This window comes from Electrophorus electricus, chromosome 6 (genome assembly GCF_041902795.1).
Source record: "Electrophorus electricus isolate QZ-2024a chromosome 6, ASM4190279v1, whole genome shotgun sequence".
NCBI lineage: Eukaryota > Metazoa > Chordata > Actinopteri > Gymnotiformes > Gymnotidae > Electrophorus > Electrophorus electricus.
Window position 1 is genome coordinate 31,868,142 of NC_137502.1, and position 20,558 is coordinate 31,888,699.

Genomic DNA, 20,558 nt, shown 5'->3' on the forward strand with positions numbered 1-20,558 from the left:
TGGGATGCACCGGACGCACAGCTGTCCAATCAGCAACAAGTAAACCCAGGACATCCGGTTAGCGAGCCAATCAGCCTCTAGTGCAGCCTCTCTTTTTTACGCTCTAGTGAAATTTTCTGAACGTACTGGCGGGAGAGCATACCGTAGGTTTTTATTGTCGATTGAAATTACTACAGCGTCGCGCTGCACGAAGATACTATTTAAATTAAAGCCTTTGGTCGTGTAGTGGTCTATTTTAAGTTATTGGGAAGAGTGAGTCAAGAGCGACATCATCTTGGCATCGGACCCCGAGTGCCCGCGGAACAGCAGCTAGCTGTAGCTAAGCTAGCGCTAGCTGACGTTACTTCTACTTCCACTTGCTGAATTTTTCAGGCCTTTAAAAGGTCATTAAAGAATTTTGGGGCTTTTTTCCTCTATAATTTCCTCATCTCTTCCCTTCCTGTTTGTGGCGGCCGTAATTTTTATTTCTGGCTTGATTTGGCTGGTGAGAGCAAATGGCGAAGGTGCAGGTGCTAAACGTCGCCGTGCTGGACAACCCGAGCCCCTTTGGAAATCCTTTCCAGTTTGAGATCACGTTTGAGTGCATGGAGGACCTTCCAGAAGGTGAGCGGCTTTCTGGTGGAGTCTAACATCTTTTACTCTCCGAGCTGACTTGCCTGTGCTGTCCTAGCTAGCTAACTAGGTGAACAGGATGGCGCGATGTTGAAATAACGCTCCTAGTGTCTGAACTCTAATTCTCTACACACGTAATGGCCTTGATTTGGTGTAGTTAAAGTAACACGTGTAAACTACAGTCTGTAGAAACACTATGTGGTGAGCTTATATCAATTAGGTATGAAACCCAATCTCTGAACTACCTCGGTCGGTTTATGGTTTCGCTAACTTTGTTGGGAATCGTGAGTTTGTTTGTCGCAGGTCGCCAGCCAGCCAGCCAATACAGTCCAACCCTGTGTTTCTCTTCCAGATCTCGAGTGGAAAATCATATACGTGGGCTCAGCCGAGAGTGAAGAGTATGACCAGACTCTTGACTCGGTCCTGGTAGGCCCAGTCCCCGCAGGGCGGCACATGTTCGTGTTTCAGGTCAGTCGGAACACCCTAAAGATGAATGTCACGTGTAAGCCTGTTGAAAGGAGACCCTGATTGCCTCGTTTGTAACTGTAAAATGTGATATATTAGTTCAGTTTAAGGTCTTTTGCTCTGGACTGTATGAAAACATTTTTTAGTTTGCATTTTGTGGGGAAAGAAACTCCTGCCCCGGTTGAAATGCAGTCATGACAATGGGGAAATGTGAAATGCAATACACACGTGACATTTCTGTTCAGTAACAACACGCAGAATAAGTGCCAGAATGAAAATCAAATCTTTTGGCATATTACTGTGGGTGTGACTGTTGTCTTCATCACGTGCACATGCAAATGGCCAGAGTTTGCTGCTCGGCCTCTTTACCAAAACAATACATGGAGATGTGCTTTTTTTTAAAAAGCTTAATTCATGTCAGAATTGAATACAGTCCACCTTGAAGTGTTTTCAAGGCCCAACCATATTGTGTTCCACTTCGAAACGCACATGCCTCATTGAAATGCAGTCATTACAATGAACACAGTGGACTGCAATGCAAACAGGACTGCATTTATACAGTGATTTGCTGAAAACGTGGCAGAATGTAAGGTAAAAGGTCATTGCATTGATAGGCGCTCGATCGCTAAGAGAATAAAAAAAACTATTTATGAATTTATATTTAATGAATGAAATGCTGAAATCGTGTCACCACTGAATGCAAACCACCTTGAAATGCAATCAACTGTATTGCATTCCACTGTGTGCTGTTGTGACCATGCCAAAACAAGATACACATCATTGTATTTCAGTCAAGAACAGTGTGCTATTTGTAACACAATGAAAATGCAGTCACTGTCCAATCGCAGCCAACTGCCGAACTTGGGGTGTGGTCCATCAAGTGGAGCCGTACAGACCACAACACATACCGAATGGCTCACATTATAAAAATGCACCTTGATTTGGCATAGCCTTTGTTACATTTTAAGGGCATAAATGTTTCTCACTCAGTAACAGGTCAAGAATTATTTCAAATTTGGAATATTTAAAACGAATTCTGGTAAATAAGTTTTAAAAATGGAGATTGTGGTTCATTGATTCCTACAGTGCTTGGGCCAGTGCATGATAGTGTTTCTCATTGTCATCATGAGAGAAAATGTAACTCTACTCTTGGCACTGTCGTGTGCACCACCAGGCGGATGCGCCGGTCCCTTCCTTGATACCCGAGAGTGACGCCGTGGGTGTGACTGTTGTCCTGATTACGTGTACGTACAGAGGGCAGGAGTTTATCCGCATTGGGTATTACGTCAACAACGAGTACACGGATGCCGAGCTCAGGGAGAACCCACCCCTCAAACCTGACTATGGGCAGGTAAGGACGTGGGATGTCTCTCTTTGAACTTCATTGAAGGCTTTAGGTAAAACTTTTCATTGTGAATCTGGAAAAAAAACAACAACAAATGCTAAGACAACACCAACGGTTTACATTTATTGTCTTTTTAAGACTTGTAAGAAACTTGGATTTACAATTCTACATTTTTCAATATGGGCTCCCTGGGAATCAAACCAGTGACACAGGTTGCCATCATCTCGCTTTACTGGCTGTTCCAGTAGACATTTCAGATAGACCTTATATGCCATTAAATGCATTTTCTTATTACACCCTTTGTCTGTGTTTCTTGGAAGATTTGTTTATTTTAATAAATGTGCAATATTAAAAATATTTGGGTCAGCCTTATGCCCAGTACTTCACTTTTAGGGGCCCTGCTGACCTCTGTATAATCAGATCTTCTTCACTGTTTTTTCCTCAGCTCCAGAGGAACATTTTGGCCTCAAACCCACGCGTGACCCGCTTCCACATCAACTGGGAGGGCGGTTCGGAGAAGATGGAGGATTCTGAGAACGTCGACCCTGCCCCTAACGCCATGCTGCCCCCCGCATGCCCCCCAGGCAAGGCTCTCGGATTAATGCCGGACAACTCCATGGACTGTTTGTAAAGCCCTGTGGCCCTCCTGTAAAACAGTCGCCACCTTTAACAGTGCGCACGTGAGATCCCCCAAGGCCACATGCCAATGACACGCTGACTCTGAAAGCCTCACTCTCGGCTCTGGAATTGGGTTTCAGTCTAGGTCCTGATATGTTCAGTATACTGGCTTAAACAATCACTGGCACCTTTTTTCTTTCTTTGCCAAGTTATGTACCATCAGTTTCAGAACATTTAGTCCTGCCCTGACTTCGCATCACCCAGTTAAATTGACTAATTCTACCTGCAGACTCGAGCCTATTAGCAAACCGAGGAGGTGGGCACACAGTGCTGAGAAGGACTTTTCCATTCCCACCCACTACGTCTGCTCACTGGGATGTGGTCTGAACCAGCTGGAGCCACGTTAGAGCCGCTACAGCATTTGACATTAAACCACTATCCATCAGACTGACAAGTTTTCAGAGTTATTTAAGAAGGCTTAGAAATATCGTGTCATGTCAGTATTGAGTAGTAAGGGCTGTGGATAACATGATTCACCACTTTTAACAGATGGTTTGCCAATGGAGTTGTATTATACTGTATATATGATTTTTTTTTTTTTTTTTCTGTTTGTATACCAGCTCTCCAAATAAATAAATATCTTTTGTTATAGGGAAAGCTGTTTTTCTTGCTATCTGGATGTTCTCGTAAGAGTTCAAACAAGCTTCATTTAATCCAGAATGCAGCAGGAAGAATTATTTTACTGACATACAAAGCTCTACAGGACCATGTTCCTCCGTATCTAAGTGAATTTATTTGCTATTAAGAACCGTCATGTCTTGGGTCACAAGGGACTGTTATCTGTTAATACCTTGACTTATGCAAGTTGGCAGGAGGAGGAGCATTTTCATTCATATCCCATCAAGTGTGGAAATGATGTTTTTCGTGTTGTATAAATCATGCAGATGTTCGGGTTCTTGGACATGGAGAGTTAAGGTAGACAGGCTGGTGCTGTCATCCTGCCACTCGTGCTCTCGCACTAATTTGTTGACACTGGAGATGACGCAACAGCTGCTTCTTGTTTCATCTCATGCTGATGCAAGCTTGACCCGGAAGATGTGGCCCTGCTTACCTGACCACTGTGGACCTTCCAACTGTACCTTAACCAGTAATGGGTAATGGCTTATCTGTAGGTTCCAAATTCTCTCCTGAAAAGGTCAAAGATTGTGGATGCCATGGAGACTTCAGTGAATAGCCAGTCACCACTGCCATCAATTCTACTATACTGTTTAGTTGATTACTCTCTGGACTTAATAGTGCTAATTGGTTCTCACTGTATAATCTGAGCACCTTTGTGAAATGTTAGTCTTATAAAGTTTATTTAAAGTTATTAGTAAAAGAGACTTTATTCATTATGTGTTACAAAGTTGCTATTCTGTGTCAGCTTGAAGGTGATGGGTTCCCCTTCTGAGGCTTGGTTCCTCTCAAGGTTTTTTCCATATGTTCTCCGGGAGTGTTTATTTGCCACTGTCACACTGGCCTGCTCATTATGGAACTGGAATTGGACTCTGTGTATATGTAATTTCTATAAAGCTGATTTGTGGCAACATGTAAAAAGCGTAAAATAAATTTGAGTTCTGTTTAATTTAATTCGTGGTTGCAGTGACGGCAATGCAGTTGTGCAAAGAAGGGATGCGAGTTTAATGCCTGAGAGATGAAGAGTGTAAGTACAGCTCTGCTTCTTTTCCCCTCCTCTTCATTCATAAAAAAACATCAGTGCTGTGTTATGCAGGAGCTCACCTCCCTCGCCATTTTTGGAGCAAGGGGTCCTGCTTGCTTGCTGTTGCTAGGCAACATGGATTATTGCTGCATCTATGACAAGACCTCAGAGTGTTGCTGCCTTAATGCTTTTTTTTGTCTCATTTGATCTCATTATCTGTACTTATATTAGCCTTGATACTTAATTTCATCTCAATTTTGACTTTTTACTTCACTAGTCTAATACTTGTGTGCTAAGACAAGTTACAATGGTGTTATTAAACATAGTTCACTGGGGTAATTATTGATCCCCTTAGTGCAGTTTTATGCAAGAACGTGCAAGCAACTAAAAGGTTGTCAGGTGTGATGCCCATAACATGATTTAAACTAAACGACCTTTCCCTTTTCATTGAAAACTGATTGTATTGTGGTCAAATATAATGATGCATTGCTCTGCGTCTACCTAAACAAAATAATGTAGGTTGTATTTCAACCAGTCATACGATCTCACCATTGTAGCCTTGGACAACACATCACGTTTTAATATTCTAGACGTAGGGTGTCCGCGTGCCGCAAATTCTGACCAACATTCTAAAAATAGGCTGTCCTGACGTCACGCAACCAATCACTGATTAGTCTGGTGGGAGGGGTCTGCAAGGCCATTTGGTTCTCTACATCTCTGAGAGTCATCTCCTACTAATGATTAAACCATTTCTGCGTTCGGTAGGTAACATGTATCACAAAAAAGCCCTACAAAAATAAAATTATATTAAATGAAAATGAAAATAGGTGACGTTATTTGTCAGTTTGTGGGGGAGGAATCTAATCGTACCGACCGATATCAGTTGACGAATCATAACGCCTCCTGCCCTAAACGATTGGTCGCGCATCCAATAGTCGGCGACATGTAGCAAAACGTCACGTGTAGAGTGCCCAATAGCAAACGTTCAGAGGCGGGCTCTGTGTAAAACAGGAGTTCCCAGTAGCTGTGGCTGGGGGATTAATGGTGGGGTTTGACTGTCGAATTATGCCAACAAGACAGTTACTGTTACAAGACTCGATCGCTGCATGAGCCTGAAACGTTCGCGGTAACGCCACAGACGACATTTAAGGAAGCGACCGGCCGACGGGAAACACGGCTGTGTCGTGCAGTAAGGAGGAAAAGTCGAAGGCCTTTGGTGGGAGCGAGAAAGGAAGAGAGAGAGAGAGCGAGACTAGCCAGTTAGCGCGCACGCGCTGTCCGCTAGCACGCGCTGTTAGCTAGCTGGCGCGCGTTCGATAGCTAGCTCGGTTAGCTAGGTTAGCTAGCTACCATTAGCCGAACCTGCTGGATTATTATCGGTAAAGCGAAGCTTTAGCAGCGGACACGGTGTGTGGCGCTTGGCGAGTCGACTAGTTATGGTTACGAACAACTCTAGCTAGCCAGTGCAGCGCTACCAGAAATCGTATGTTCACTTAGGGACGAGGTCTGAAGACTTGTAAGAAAAGCCGAACCGAGGGATCTCCTACCTGGCCTGCAATCATGGGCAACGCGCCCACCGCCAAGAACAAGGGCAACGAGATGGAGAGCGGTGAGTGTCTTTCTGGAGACGATGGACTGTCTGTCTAGATAGACTGTGGAACGCACTATGGAAGTACGTGGTTTCGGTACATTTGGCGTTGTATCGCTTGTCAAGAGTCACCAAATGATCGTGACATTTTGAGGATGCTGTATGGTTGACGGCCTCGAAGGCCTGATGTGGCACAGATGTTTCTCCATCTCCAAACTCTTCGGGGAACAGAACAGAACTTCCCGAGTGAATGGCGCACCATAAATAATTTTTGATGGGCATCTTGAAAACTTTGCTTAAAAGCTTTTGGATCGGATAGAAACTAGGAAATTCCAACAAAAACCTTTGGTAATATGGTATTATGTTTTGGTGCTTCAGTGTGAAGATTTCCCACAATACTGATGTGTGTTGAAGCTCATCAAATCTCCAGCCAATAAGATTAAAGAGTCCTGAACTCTTATAGGGTCCTCTCTTAGTTTCTATTTGCATTGCTTCTTAGAAGTGCCTTGCAATGAGTGGAGTTTATTTATTGTTTTGGAAAGATTTCAGAAAGGACACTATCTGTATGTGTGTATGTGGCATGTTGGCATGGGTCAGTTGGCATTAGGAAGTGCTGATATGAGGAACCTGAGGTATCAGGACTTTGCTGGCAGTTAGTGAGAAGGACATGGAGCTAAGCAGTTCTCTTAGGATATTTCTTAACTGCCGGCCTTTTAACTAATATTAAGGCCAAATGTTAATGCTCACCTGTTTTTTGAGGTGTTTTTGGATTAGAGAGCAAAGCTGCTCTTGGCAGAGTTGATGTTGGGTCACATGGTCGCATATGTGGTTACAATGCAGTATGTATTCACACGCCAATTTGGGCGAATCACTTTTATTGGTGCAGTAACACAGCTCTGTTTTGTTTTGTCAGGCAGTTCATGGGGTTGCTATGGACAAAGAGGAGTTGACTTGTAGCAAATGCTGTAGTTTCTGGGTACTGTAGTGCAAACCTCACTCTAAGACTTTGAGCTAACTTACTGTGAACTAAAGGCCCACTGCTATTCTTAGATGGCTCAGTGGAGTATTCAGGTGTAACTCCCATTGCATAAGTAGCTCTTAGAAAGCAGTTTTGCTTTCTCCGTGTGTGTTTGAGGGGGATTTAAGTTGAGAACACCTGAAAAGCTTGTAATTCTATGATTGGGCAAAAGCTCATAGGACTAATAGTGGGTGTGGGAAGGGACGGGTGTGGGATTGGAGGGTGGGGGAGGAGGACTCCCCCAAATCACTACTGGAGGAGTTGTGAAGGCGGGTTCATATGATGACACTCGTGGAGGGGGGAAAAAACCAAACTTTTTTTTTTTTTTCCCCGGGGGCTGGTGTCTGGCGGCAGGGAGTCCCTTGAACATCATGCGATGACTCGAGTTCAGAACAAGACCACTTTGTGTGCACCCTGAGATGCAGCCCTATGCTGCCTTTGCTCTGTTGTTTGTGGTGGTGGTTGTTTTTTAAACTCCAAAATAAAGGCTAAGAGGCGATTTGCAACCGTATGGCCTGAATGTTTCCAACTTTGCTGCCAGCAAGTAAAAAAAGGTATGATTTTTCAGTGTAGCCCACCACTCCCTGTGGTGTGTAATAGTCTGTAACGTCTACTGAACACCCGCATGGCTGGAGGTAAAAACCAAACTAGAGTAGCTGGCTGTTCCTTTGTGTGTGTCCCGTCTGCCCACCAGCCTGGCAGGCAGGGGTTAGTGGCGGTCGGTCTCGTCTGAGCCGTAGCTTCCTGGCAGCGTGGCAGGACAGAGATGTGTGAAAGGAGCTTGGCTAGCCGCTGCTTGAGCCCATGTGTGAAGAGCAGCTTTCTACTGGCATGCAGCTGAATGTCATTTGAACGAGACTGACAGATTCACTTGTTCCTGGGACATTAATGTGAAGGAGAAGGACGAACGCCTGGCTGTGCTCCACTGCAGCCCCTGTTTAGGTGGGTGGCGGCTGGAGTTTCTGCCCATAGTGTGCTTCTCGTCCTTTTCGCGGGTGGGATGCCCTGATCCCCAGAGACAGGTGCAAAGACTGCACTTGGAGCTGCTGCCCCGTGTAAGGCTCACATTCCGCTGCAGGCACAGCCAGAGAGAACAACATGGCTGCTCCCTTTGGGCGGGGGATGGTGTTGGGGGGGGGGGGGGGGGGGAGATAGAGGGAGAGAAAAAGAGAGAACAGTGACTTTGGCTTACAGCACCGCCTGAGGAAGTCTCCGGGCACAGGAAGAGGGTGGGGGACAGGAAGTGGAGGGACTCAGCCATGTGACCTACAATGGGACCCTCTGCACACACATGGTGGAGTGAGGACTGTGTGGAGTCTCGTGCAAGAGGAGGTACTGCCTGAAGTACCTTTTGGTATGAGCCATGAGTGCTGCCAGTTTGCATGTCCCCTGTCCAAGCTGGATATTGACTCGAGCATGTCCGTGCTGCAGAGACTGGTGGGGAGACTGTTCCAGCAGGTGGGACCCTGCCTTGGGGACTCGGGCAGTGGCCCGGGCCGTCACCACCGGGTCCGGGATAAGCCAGAGATCTTTGTTTCTAGTAAGTGGTTTATGCAGTTTGCTGTAATGGGCAGGGCCTGATGCTATGCCCAGTGACTGTGATTGGGTGGGACTGTGGAAGGATGAGCCGACCAAGAGAGAGGGTGAAGCAACATGTATAGTAATCTCTTGTTCTCTAGTACTTGCAAGATTGGTCACAAGTTAGCCAATATTTAGGAACATATTTTTATTAAATTTATTGTTTTTGTCTTGATAAGGAGATACATCATTCTCTGCTGACGAGACCCTGTAAGATGGAGCTGTTTTTAGGTATTGGATTGGATTAGGTAATATTTAATACACTTTGCTGTGGAAGCTCGTTGGACTGATGTGAGTTTGGCAGCATGCGTATACACACACACACACACACACACACACAAAGCTCTTTTTATTCACCACCTAATGTTTGCTCTGTTGCCTGGCGTTGACCGCGTCACACAGGGTTCCAGGGAGGCTGTGTGACTGTCTCCCCGGTGACCTTTCAGTGGCTCCTGATTTGTGGGGACTCGGCACTCTTCTGCTTCGGCGTGCAAGCCTCAGAAGACTGTAGGATGCCTGCTGGGGCTGTACGTTATATTGTTTTTAAATTGGTATCATGATGTTGACGTCTGAAAAATCAATATTGCTTAAGGCTACATTATGGCAGTTGGCCTTCTGACTTTATTCATTTATTTATGCTTTGTACATCCTGAACAACCTCAGACATTCCAGATGTCTTCTGCTTATTCCGCTGCTTATTTTGACGAGTCACAGCATTCAGACAATTCAGCAAACATTATTCCTTTGGACAAAATTATTCCGGCCGGTTTTAACCGTATTGCAAGGATTATACCTTCTTACAATTACTTGCCCAGTCGTAGCAGTGTCATCAAACTCTGGCCTTTTTGACCTTTCCCCTGATACCTCGTTTGAGATTTGCTTACTCAGATTGCTTTACTGGCAAGTTCCATAGCCCACATCTGCCTGTTTGCAAGTGTGGCTGTGATTTGACACGCTGTCAAGGCGGGGCTCTTAAAGTGTCTATAAATATCCCTCTACGCTACAGTTCATTTTGGCTTGCATAATGGCAGCTGTTTTATTGTTTGCCTGCCCTTCGCTTCCTGGACTTCCCTTAAAGAGGTCATGTTTCTTCAGACCGTGCCAGTGGTGGGGCCCACTGGAACGCGTTCGTTTTCACTAGTCTCCACCAAGCCGGTGTGCTTGGGGCCAGATAGCATCAGGGCTAAAAGCTGCATTGCCTGGGGCTCTTTGCAAATAAGGGCTGCTTTTGATTTTTGTGGTTGTGTGTGTGTGTGTGCGCACGCGCGTGTGTGCATACTGGCGCTCAAGTAAACTCCTCTTCAGTGCAGCCCTAGCCGACGCTGGTGGTGTGAATTCTGCAGAGGCTCGTAGGCCTGGGAGCTGAGCCCGCTGATGCAGTTGATCGATGGCAAAGTGGCAGCGTGGAGTCTGAGCACCAGCAGGGATGGCCATCTCTGTGCGCACATCCACATCACGCAGATTTTACCAAGCACTCAGGCAGTACTGAGATCAACACTCACTGGCTTTCGCCTTGACCCCTATCGGTCCAGTACAAGCACTGTTTATCACCTCGGGGGCTTGCTGGAAATGATCTGTGCCATTATGGTTTGGCTCCACCCCTGGTGACCAGGCCTCTCTTATGGTCAATATAGTGTGTGTGTGTGTGTGTGTGTGTGTGTGTGTGTGTGTGTGTGTGTTTGTGTACGGGCATGCTTACGAGAGTGTTTGCTTTCTGCTTTGTGTGTCCTACATTACGGCGACTTTGTGTGCAGAATAAATATTGATACAAACGGAACACGAGTCCGATTGATCGGCCTGGGTAAAATCTGTATAGACCTTCAGCAAAGGCAATGCACCGTTTAGCTGACGCCATAGAGGGAGGGGAGGAGAGAGAGAGAGAGAGAGAGAGAGAAAAAAGGGTGGCGACTCAGAGAGGAAGAACGGCACGAGAGAAATCCAGAGCGCGGAGCTTGGTGGTAAAGTTGATATCCATACCGATCGAGCACGGATCTGCACCAGAGGGGACCATGGAACCGTGATGCTGCTTGTTTAGGGTGGGGTGGAGTGGGGGGGACAGTGCTGACGTGCAGCTGCAGGAGCACAGAGGGATGCAGGAGCCTTCGTCTCGGGCAGCTGAGACGGTGGGAGCCTAGGACGCTCCCACGCTCCCTGAGGGAGGGAGCGAGGGAGGGAGGGAGAACCCACCGTGGCAGTCTGCTACTTCCCTCTGGTAGCCATGGCTGCGAGTTGAAAGAGAGGCCAGTTTAAAGACAAGCAGCACTCCCCTAATGCCGTTGGAGCTAGAGCCAGAGTGTTGGCGGGAGCTGTTGAGTTTGATTTCAGGTGAGTAACTGCAGTGAGATGTAGTAAAAGATGTAGAGAGAGTCAAAATTGTAATAAAGTACACAAGGTTTCCAGAGAATTGGAGTGTTTCAGATAGAAGTCCTTCAACAAAAAAAATGTGTGTAAGTGTGCAGTTAAAGCCAGAATGTGGGGGTCTTTTTTGTCTGTACTGTGGTTTTTGGAGAATCTCCTCTAAATATTCTGGATAAACTTTGGCCGCATGCTGCCCACCCTCCCCGGATTCTATAGCCCTTATCTGAATGGAACAGAAATGAGAATGCAACCCTGTCAAAACTGTTTATTTGTTTGTGTGTGTGTGAGCAGTTCTGATAGAGGAAGGGGTGTGGCCGCAGAGAAGGCAGCAGGAGTTAGTTTGGTGAGTGTGTGCATGTGATACAACAGCAGCCTGAGCTGCTGACACACTGATCCACCCCCGAGCCCCTTGCATCTTTACTTTGGCCACTGAGCGCCACGGGGGCACGTCCCCGCCTGCATCTGCGCTCCATTGCTGAGGGGAGGGGTTTCCGTTACCCCTGCTAGCTTGGCCCCATGTGCTGGAGAATTTTTGGCCCCTCCCAGGAGGGCCCATGGCACGCAGAACCCTTGGGAAGAGGAGGGGGAGGGGGATTGCTGCACACTGAGTTCCCACACGGCCGTTAGCTTAATAAAGATAAGCAAGCTTGTGTGTAGTTCTGCATGCAGAAGGGTGTGTGTGTGTGTGTGTGTGTGTGTGTGTGTGTGTGTGTGTGTGTGTGTGTGTGTGTGTGTTTACAGGTGGGCACACCTAGTTACTGATGGAGTACTAATTCGGGGTTCAGTTGTTTTTAAGGCTTTGATGATGCTCTGCTGTGTAGACAAACACACGTACACACAGTGCCAGATGCTATTGATCTCAGTCTGCTCTTGTTGTGTCATGGTGGGAACAGGAAGTGTTAGATAACTGCTGTCGATTTGGTTTTAACAGCAGAGGAAGTGAGAGAGACAGAGATAGTTACAGGCTTAAAACACCCAACAGAACCAAAAGGGGAAGTAATCTCTCCATAGACCACAATAATGCGCTAGCGGTCAGATTCCAGATCATTAGGGCCTACTCAGAAACTCACACACGGTCCCACAGTCATCCCAGAAATAGCACCGAGTTCTCTGCCAATGAGGACTTTAAATGTCCATCTTGTGTGTTTTACATGTGTGCTCTTTTGTTGATGTACTCACAACCGGCCACCTGGCAGCAGCGATTTTATGACACCTTATTAGAAAAAGCCCAAACTTACACTGGCAGCTGATTGCACTGTTAGCAATGTTCCCTTTCCAATAATTCGGCAGTTTACCAAAAAATAAAAAGTCAAATGATGTCATTGGTGTGACAGTGACGTGACAAGATTGTGTTCCTGCTTATTCCTTGAAGGTAAAAGCCCAGTAGTGTATTACCCATGGTAAACAAGTTTAATAATATTGTAAGAAATATCAGTATTCTGCTGACCGATTGACTGGTAGCTGTGTTGTAAATGTTGTACACCAAAAAACATTTGTCTGGAGAACCCAAATGCAGACAATGATCTTGTCCTATATAAACATAGCTTGTACGAGGTATAACTGGCTTTTGACTCTTTATACGCATCTCTCTGTGATGATTTGAACAGGAAACTTTGCTTTGTTTGTCTTTCATAGTGAAGGAGTTTCTCGCTAAAGCCAAAGAAGATTTCCTCAAGAAATGGGAGAACCCTGCCCAGGTAATCTTGGCCCCACCTTTATGGAAAGATCTGAGAAAATGCATACATCTAGTGTCAAAGAAATGAGAACTCACACATCCAGTATTAGATATATGGTTGGTTGTGCGTGTGCGCCATTGGTGAAAAGTAGGCACTGTGTTTGATACGTCACCCTGTGTCAACTGTAGATTGTGATTGTTCAACTCATTGTTCATAACGGATTGTTCTTAATTGATGTCTAACCTTTTCAATTGTCTTATAATATTATAATTGTCTTATAATATTATAATAAGCTTAGTGGCTCAGGTAAAGGTACTGGACTAGTAATCAGAAGGTTGTCAGTTCAAGCCTCACTGCCACTAGTTTCCACTGTTGGGCCCCTGAGAGAGGCCCTTAATTATAATTGTAAGTCACTTTGGATAAAGGGTTTAGCTAAGTGCTGTAAATATAACTGTGCTGAGATCGATGTTCTTTTGTGTATGGCCTCCGTTTTAACTGAGCTACCTCCCGTCTTGCCGCTCCAGAACACAGCGTCCCTGGAGCAGTTCGACAGGCTGAAGACGCTCGGCACAGGCTCGTTTGGCCGCGTCATGCTCGTCAAGCACAGGGAAACAGGCCTGCACTACGCCATGAAGATCCTTGACAAACAGAAGGTGAGCTGGCGTTATGGAACCGAGAATGGCAGGCAGGGGGCGCTGGCTGTTATGGGTCCAGTCTGGGAGCTGAGAAGTGTTTGTGTGGTTGTGTGTTTGATTGTGGGTATGGTGTGGCTTCCTGGCTGTTTTGGCTGTAAGGGATTGGAAGTTTGTTGGGTGTGGCTGATTGGCTGTTGGCCAATACACTCATTTGAGAATGTAGAGTGTAAGGGCATTTTAGATATAAGTGTTGGGATGGTTGTGGTGTTGACGGTGTCACTGAGAAGCTGTTGGCTATGTCCTTCAGGTGGTCAAGCTGAAACAGATAGAACACACACTGAATGAGAAACGCATCCTACAGGCTGTCAGCTTCCCTTTTCTCGTACGGTTGGAGCACTCCTTCAAGGTAGTGTGTGTGTGTGTGTGTGTGTGTGTGTGCGCGCGCGCGCGTGTGTGTTCGCGTGCGCACGTGGGCAAAAGTTAGTTACCCCATAATCACTTTCATTTTAATTATTATTGTTGTTTCTTCAGTGTAATAAGGACTGATGTTTTGTCTAATTGTGTCTTCTTTGATCTGGACTCCTCAGGACAATAGTAACCTGTATATGGTAATGGAGTATGTTCCAGGAGGGGAGATGTTCTCTCACTTGAGGAGAATCGGCAGATTCAGGTAAGCCGGAGCATCACGCCGTTACCTCACTGGGAAGATTGCTGATGAATCAGATAATTTAAAGATGTCCTCCTCTCTCCCCTTCCCCTCTGTGTAGTGAGCCCCATGCTCGCTTCTATGCTGCCCAGATAGTTCTGACCTTTGAATACCTTCACTCTCTCGACCTCATCTACCGAGATCTGAAGCCTGAGAACCTACTGATAGACCAGCAGGGCTACATACAGGTAAATGCGCATACACAGAATACAGAACGCGCGCACACACCGGCAGACAGCTCAACTGATAGATCAGACACAAGCATCAGCACGTGTGCACTTGGAAATTTGCATATTTAAAGTGTTGAATGACAGCTCATTTCAGTCCTGTTCTGCTCTGACTTGCCTGATTCAGCACCTCAGTTAATTATCAGGGGCTTTGGGAGTTTAAGCAAGTGCGTTGAGGCTCCTAATACACTCCACTGCACAGTGTAAAAACCACTGGTGTATACTGTGACACACAGAAAGTGGCCTCGCACTCAGTCATTGCTGGTCAGAGACATAAATACACATGCTTAAAATCAGGGCGTCTTGAATATATGAACCAGTCAACAAATATTTCAACCAGCCTCCTAATTTTTAAGTACAAATGGAAATCTGGGTCAGGCAGATCAAGGGGATTGCAGTATACAGACTTATTTAAAGGTCTGTGAAGACAGTTTAACCTTATGTATTTTACAGTGTTTATAAGGCAAAATGTTGCTACTTTTTTACATTCAGAATTTTACATGCTGACATTTTACTTCAGTGACATTAAACTAGCTTCCAGGAAATGTTCTCCAAGTTTTGACATAAAAACACGTTCGGCCCTAAGCGAGAAGCTAAGATGAAGCCTCACAGCTCTGGAGCCCTCAGGTGTCAGTTTCAGAATGTTAGCTGCAGAATGTTAGCTGCAGTATTGCTACATTGCTAACCAAAAACCAATAAGAATTAGCATGACGCAAAACATATTTTAGAGCAATTTATTCTAATTAGTGTTACATAACAATTGAAACACAACTGAGGCACACTGTTTGTATGGTAGCTTTTTGTCCACTGTAAACAAATTCAGCATGTCCTCAAGATGGAGATAAAAACACCACTTAGCTTTTGATTTCACGCTGTGCCCCTGCTGCTCCCAGGTGACAGATTTTGGATTCGCCAAGCGAGTCAAGGGCCGGACCTGGACGCTGTGTGGCACGCCCGAGTACTTGGCACCAGAGATCATCCTCAGCAAAGTGGGTAGTGCCCACCGTTAACGAGCCCCAAGAGAATCTGGATGCTGCAGCTTTGCCCACTTACACTCGCGCGCTCTCTCGCTCTCGCTCTCTCTCTCGCTCTCTCTCTCGCTCTCTCTCTCGCTCTCTCTCTCGCTCTCTCTCTCGCTCTCTCTCTCGCTCTCGCTCTCTCTCTCGCTCTCTCTCTCTTTCTTGCTCTCTCTCTCTCACTCTCTCGCTCGCGCTCTCTCTCTCTCTCTCTCTCTCTCTCTCTCAGGGCTATAATAAAGCAGTGGACTGGTGGGCTCTGGGGGTGCTGATTTACGAGATGGCTGCCGGTTACCCTCCATTCTTCGCCGATCAGCCAATTCAGATCTACGAGAAGATCGTCTCGGGCAAGGTGAGTGGAGTAAAGCGATTGGCTCTTGCCACCTCACTGCTGTCCAACATCAGTTCTGGCGATATGTATAATGTCCAACAGAGACTTTAAAAATTGGTAGTCAGCAAAACACTTGAGAACTTGTATAAATTAATTTGGGATAATCTCCACCTCGCCTAACGTTTCTCTGGCTCTTTTCATCTCCTCCCTGTCCAGGTGCGATTCCCCTCCCACTTCAGCTCGGACCTGAAAGACCTGCTACGTAACCTGCTGCAGGTGGACCTGACCAAGCGCTACGGCAACCTCAAGAACGGCGTCAACGACATCAAGGGCCACAAGTGGTTCGCCACCACCGACTGGATCGCCATCTACCAGAGGAAGGTCCGTGCGAGAGCTCTGCCTGACCTGACCTGAACGTACTGCTTCACAGGAAGTCTCGAGTCAGCTAGAATATCATTGGCTTCATTATGATAGTGTAGGCAGTTGTAAACTCCGCAATAATAATAATAATAATAATAATAGTAATAATAATAATAATTTGTGGTCAGGCAGTCAGTGTAACACCTCTGTGTTCTGCAGGTGGAGGCCCCCTTCATTCCCAAGTGCAAAGGTCCAGGGGACACCAGCAACTTCGACGACTACGAGGAAGAGGAGATCCGCGTCTCCTTCACAGAAAAGTGTGGAAAGGAGTTTGCGGAGTTCTAGACCCAGCCAGGAGCAGCGGAGGGGAAAGAGCGACGGAGTGACGTAGACGAGGGTGGGGGAGGGGGCGGGGGGCAGCGGAATGAGAGAGATCATAGACTGGACTGAGCTTGTATTCAGTAACAACATCAAAAACACTGATGTAGACCCCCCCCCTCCCCCAAACACACACAGACGAAGAGAGAAGGTGGAAAAACAAACAAACAAGCAAACAAAAATAACACATCCTAGGAGAGAGAGCCAACAGTGTTGCCTTTCAAGATGGTTCATCCTTTTCAATTGTACCCATTTGTTTCTAGCTTGTCCCTTCTGGTTTTGTAGCCGGGGTGCTCCAGGTAGAGCTGTCCCTCTGGTGGACAGCGGGGCGTGGTGGTTCATCTCCGGCACTGGGCTGGGTTTCGCTTCTGGTAGGTGCAGCAGCTGAGCCTGGCTCGGTGTCCTCCACCCTGCTGTGTGGTTACCTCTGTTTGTTTTTCTTTTTCTCTCTTTTTTGGGGGGGGGCATTCTGAGTCATGCCAGCCCGCCTGCACTGGCGGCGATTGAGTATGGCGTTGTCGTGGCGTGCCCCACCTTTTCTTGTGCCAAGCTTGGCTACATGACCACCCCATACCACCAACCCTTTTTTTTTTTTTTTTTTTTTTAAGGCCGTTGCAGAATTCCCACTGCTCACGCGATGTTCACACCTGCTCTACACGTTATTGATCAGGGGAGAGTCATTCTTGGGGTGTTCTTTCTTTTCAAGCTTTGATGTGTGACTTTTTTCTTTTCCCCATTTTGCTGCCTTTTTTTTTAAAGCACACGTATACCTTCCGTCTTAGTCACACAGAGGCTTTCCCTGCAGCTGAGAGTGCTGGGACACTTGGTTCTGACCACGTGCTTGGTTCCAACCAGCCCTTCGGACGACCCTACACAGCAGTGGGGTTTGCGGCAGCCGCAGTGCAGAAGCTCGGTGGCATAAAATAGCCGGCAGTGTGCGCTCTCACTCATTTGTAGCACATGCGTGTGCTGGGCGGTGAACTGCAGTCACGACACTGTTGAATTTATTTATTTTAATCTTTTTGGTTAGTGTCTGAGCATTTGAAGGCTAAATGGGTTTTTTTGCCCCGAAAACAAATCCTCCCTTTAAATGACAGAATGGAAAAGAATGTGAAATTTTGTTCAAACACAATGCGCATGTTGGTTGGAGCTGATGGATGTGCTAACTGTAAAACATCCAATATAAAATAGGTTGGGGGTGGGGTGTACAAATGGTGCATGTTCTTATTTTCACCCCAACATGTTAGGGGAGGTGTGTGCTATTGCACTGAGGCTCTGGTGTGTTCCTGCTCCAGATATGACCATGCTCCCTCACCATGCAGTTCACAGTCTGAGTTCAGAGAGCTCTGTTCTTACATTCTCACAGTGATCGGTAAGGGATTGGGGGGGTGTAGTTTTGCTTTGTTTTTGTTTTTTTTTTACTGTCTTTATAATGCCCTCTGAGAGAACCTTTAGTCAACTTTCACATTACATGCCGCTATGTTTCTGCGTTGTTTTTAACTGAAACACTTCAGCCCAGATCACTGGACTATGCTTGTGCTTCAAATTTTGTTTTTGTTTTTTTTGCTGACTGCAGAACATTCTCGTAAATGCGCTTGATCTGTATAGAAGAGAAGTAGGCAACGTTCCTGAACCCCCATGTTTAATTTATGGCCTGTGAGAAGCTAAAGTTCTATGACAACATGGGAAGGGGAGGGGGGACCCCTCTCTCTCTCTCTCTCTCTCTCTAACTCTCTCTCTCTCTCTCTAACACACTCATTCTCTCTCTCTCTCTCTCTCTCTCTCTCTCTCTCTCTCTCTCTCTCTCTAACTCTCTCACTCTCTCTCTAACACACTCACTCTCTCTCTCTCTCTCTCTCTCTCTAACTCTCACTCTCTCTCTCTAACACACTCACACTCTCTCTCTCTCTCTCTCTCTCTCTCTAACTGTAGGATGCAGGACAATCTAAACCCAGGTAACTCAGTGATGTTCCCAGTGCCCCAGCATGTGCAATAATACAAAATATTTGTGATTTAATTTGTTTTAATTAATTTTGAAAACGGTCACCTACTTTTGCTGTCTGTAGTCACAGAGTAGTCACCATCATGCTGTTTGGTAGGTGTTTATACTAACTGCTCCTACTAAATTGTGCATTTCTGTGATTTGTATGTGATGTAACTAAGGATTCTCACTTTATCCTTTATTTTTATTTTTTTTTAATATTGTTGCATAGGTTTATTCACTTTCACTGAATGTTCACCAGGCTCACAGTTGGTGCCATCTTAAACCAGACCTTTGAAGCAACTGTTTATATTTCTTTGGCTTAACGGAGGGATCTCTTTTCGACGCCAAATGGCTGTCAAGTGCAAAGGATGCCATTTGAGAAATGCTTCAGTGGTGGGTTTTTTTTTTTTTTTTTTTGGTGTTTTGGTTTTGGTTTTTTTGCTTCTCTCAGTCTCCTTCCGTGGGAAGCCGACGTCACCGAGGCCTGCAGCGTGCAGAGCCAAACCCCTGGCCTGTGGGCTTTTACTTTGGTGGGGCGTACAGTTTTGGGGTGACCAGCTGTCATGGACCGAAGGGTTGCTTAGAACTCTTCCTTTAAAAAATAAAAAAATAAAAAAATTTAAAAAAAAGAAGAAAAAGAAAGAGGGGGAAAAAGTTTTTCACTTTACTCTTGAGTGCCACCTAGAGGCGAACATGAACCATCACAGATCTCTCTCTTTTTTTAACTACTCCTAAGCATGTGCTAAAATGGATGTCCAAACAGGGGACGCAGCGCCACCTCTTGGCTTTGTATAGCTTGTGTGCTGGGAAAGAACAAACAAAAAAAACTGTTCTAGAAAATCTTACTGAAGTACTTTTTTTCCCTATTAAATTGACAGACTTGGGCTTGGCTGCAGTGCTATATTTTTAACATGCAAATTTGAGAAGGACTATCTCCTATTAATATACTTTGTCAGAGCATGTACAAGAGTGGTTCATATAAGCCTTTCTTTTGATTTTGTCGGATTTATTGCACAGGACCATATGTATAAAGCCTGTCAAATCTAATTAAGGATCAATTTTTGGCCTGTTATGTCTTCATGAACTTGTGTATCAAAGGGTGGAGCTGGTTGCTGACACGCACCCTCCTCCTCCTGAGATGCCTTAGACACATGGGCCCTTCACACACTTCAGAATGCCCCAGCAAGTCTGTCGGGCACCTAGCAGATCTGCACTAGCGTCTAATTGTTTTCCAATAACCAAAGAGTTATGAAATGCTCAGATGTACCACTTGAGACCTCTTCTGACCAAGTATGTAAATAAGTGGTAATCTTGGATTGATGGGCTGCGGCAGTCACCCCTTCTGTGTCCTCATGGTTCCCTGGGCCCAGTTCTTCTCTTAAACGTTTTGGTGTCCTATGTCCCTCTGTCTTCTTTTCGTCCCTTCATTCTGTTGTCAATCGGCTGATTTGTGTGCATCGATCCATGCTTCCAATCACCCTTGTGCACATCCAGTTTCTTACTCTCTTCTGTTTTGCTTTTTAAAATCATGAAAAAACATTGATTTACTTTTTTCATATTTTCTAAGTGTATTTTCAATAACGAGAAACTTTCCTCCTGACATGGGTATGGTGATGGTGTAGTCTATTGTACCTTTTCGGGAAACAATACTGTATATTCTGCCTTTAACAGTCTTAATTATTTTACCTTCTGGAAAACTTGACGGATACCCGTAAGACACATCAAATATGTTAAAAAAGACAAAAAAAAGTATACAGATAATATTTTGCAACATGTATCATTCCAATAAAGTTTTAATTGTTAAAAACACAACCTGGGTCCAGTTTGAAATGTAAATAAAACATCTATTAAGGGATTTAATAAAAACACCGCAGTATTTAAGTTTGATACAAGATGGGGGTAAATTACGGCCATTGCAATTCCACCTTAAATCACCCTTGTGGCGGAACACGCTATTTCAGGCA

At 45.6% G+C, this 20,558-nt stretch overlaps 2 protein-coding genes across 8 annotated transcripts; both read left to right on the plus strand.

The window, feature by feature from the left end:
* The first annotated feature begins 122 nt into the window (after positions 1-122).
* On the plus strand, positions 123-4,669 carry asf1ba (anti-silencing function 1Ba histone chaperone). Its single transcript, XM_027026782.3, has 4 exons — positions 123-603; positions 965-1,080; positions 2,252-2,428; positions 2,868-4,669. The coding sequence occupies exons 1-4, from the start codon at positions 495-497 to the stop codon at positions 3,051-3,053; spliced, it is 588 nt and encodes a 195-aa protein (XP_026882583.1). The 5' UTR covers positions 123-494; the 3' UTR covers positions 3,054-4,669.
* A 1,071-nt stretch (positions 4,670-5,740) lies between these two features.
* Positions 5,741-20,406, plus strand: prkacaa (protein kinase, cAMP-dependent, catalytic, alpha, genome duplicate a). 7 transcript variants are annotated; one of them, XM_081716481.1, is made up of 11 exons: positions 5,741-6,348; positions 11,573-11,624; positions 12,917-12,978; positions 13,482-13,610; positions 13,900-13,998; positions 14,180-14,262; positions 14,360-14,486; positions 15,419-15,514; positions 15,771-15,893; positions 16,089-16,253; positions 16,452-20,406. In XM_081716481.1, the coding sequence occupies exons 4-11, from the start codon at positions 13,548-13,550 to the stop codon at positions 16,575-16,577; spliced, it is 882 nt and encodes a 293-aa protein (XP_081572607.1). In that variant the 5' UTR covers positions 5,741-6,348; positions 11,573-11,624; positions 12,917-12,978; positions 13,482-13,547; the 3' UTR covers positions 16,578-20,406. The 7 variants fall into 7 exon arrangements, with proteins under 7 accessions (XP_081572607.1, XP_026882572.1, XP_081572605.1 ...); XM_081716480.1 differs by lacking the exon at positions 5,741-6,348 and adding an exon at positions 10,572-11,248; XM_027026771.3 differs by lacking the exon at positions 11,573-11,624.
* Positions 20,407-20,558: the final 152 nt, after the last annotated feature.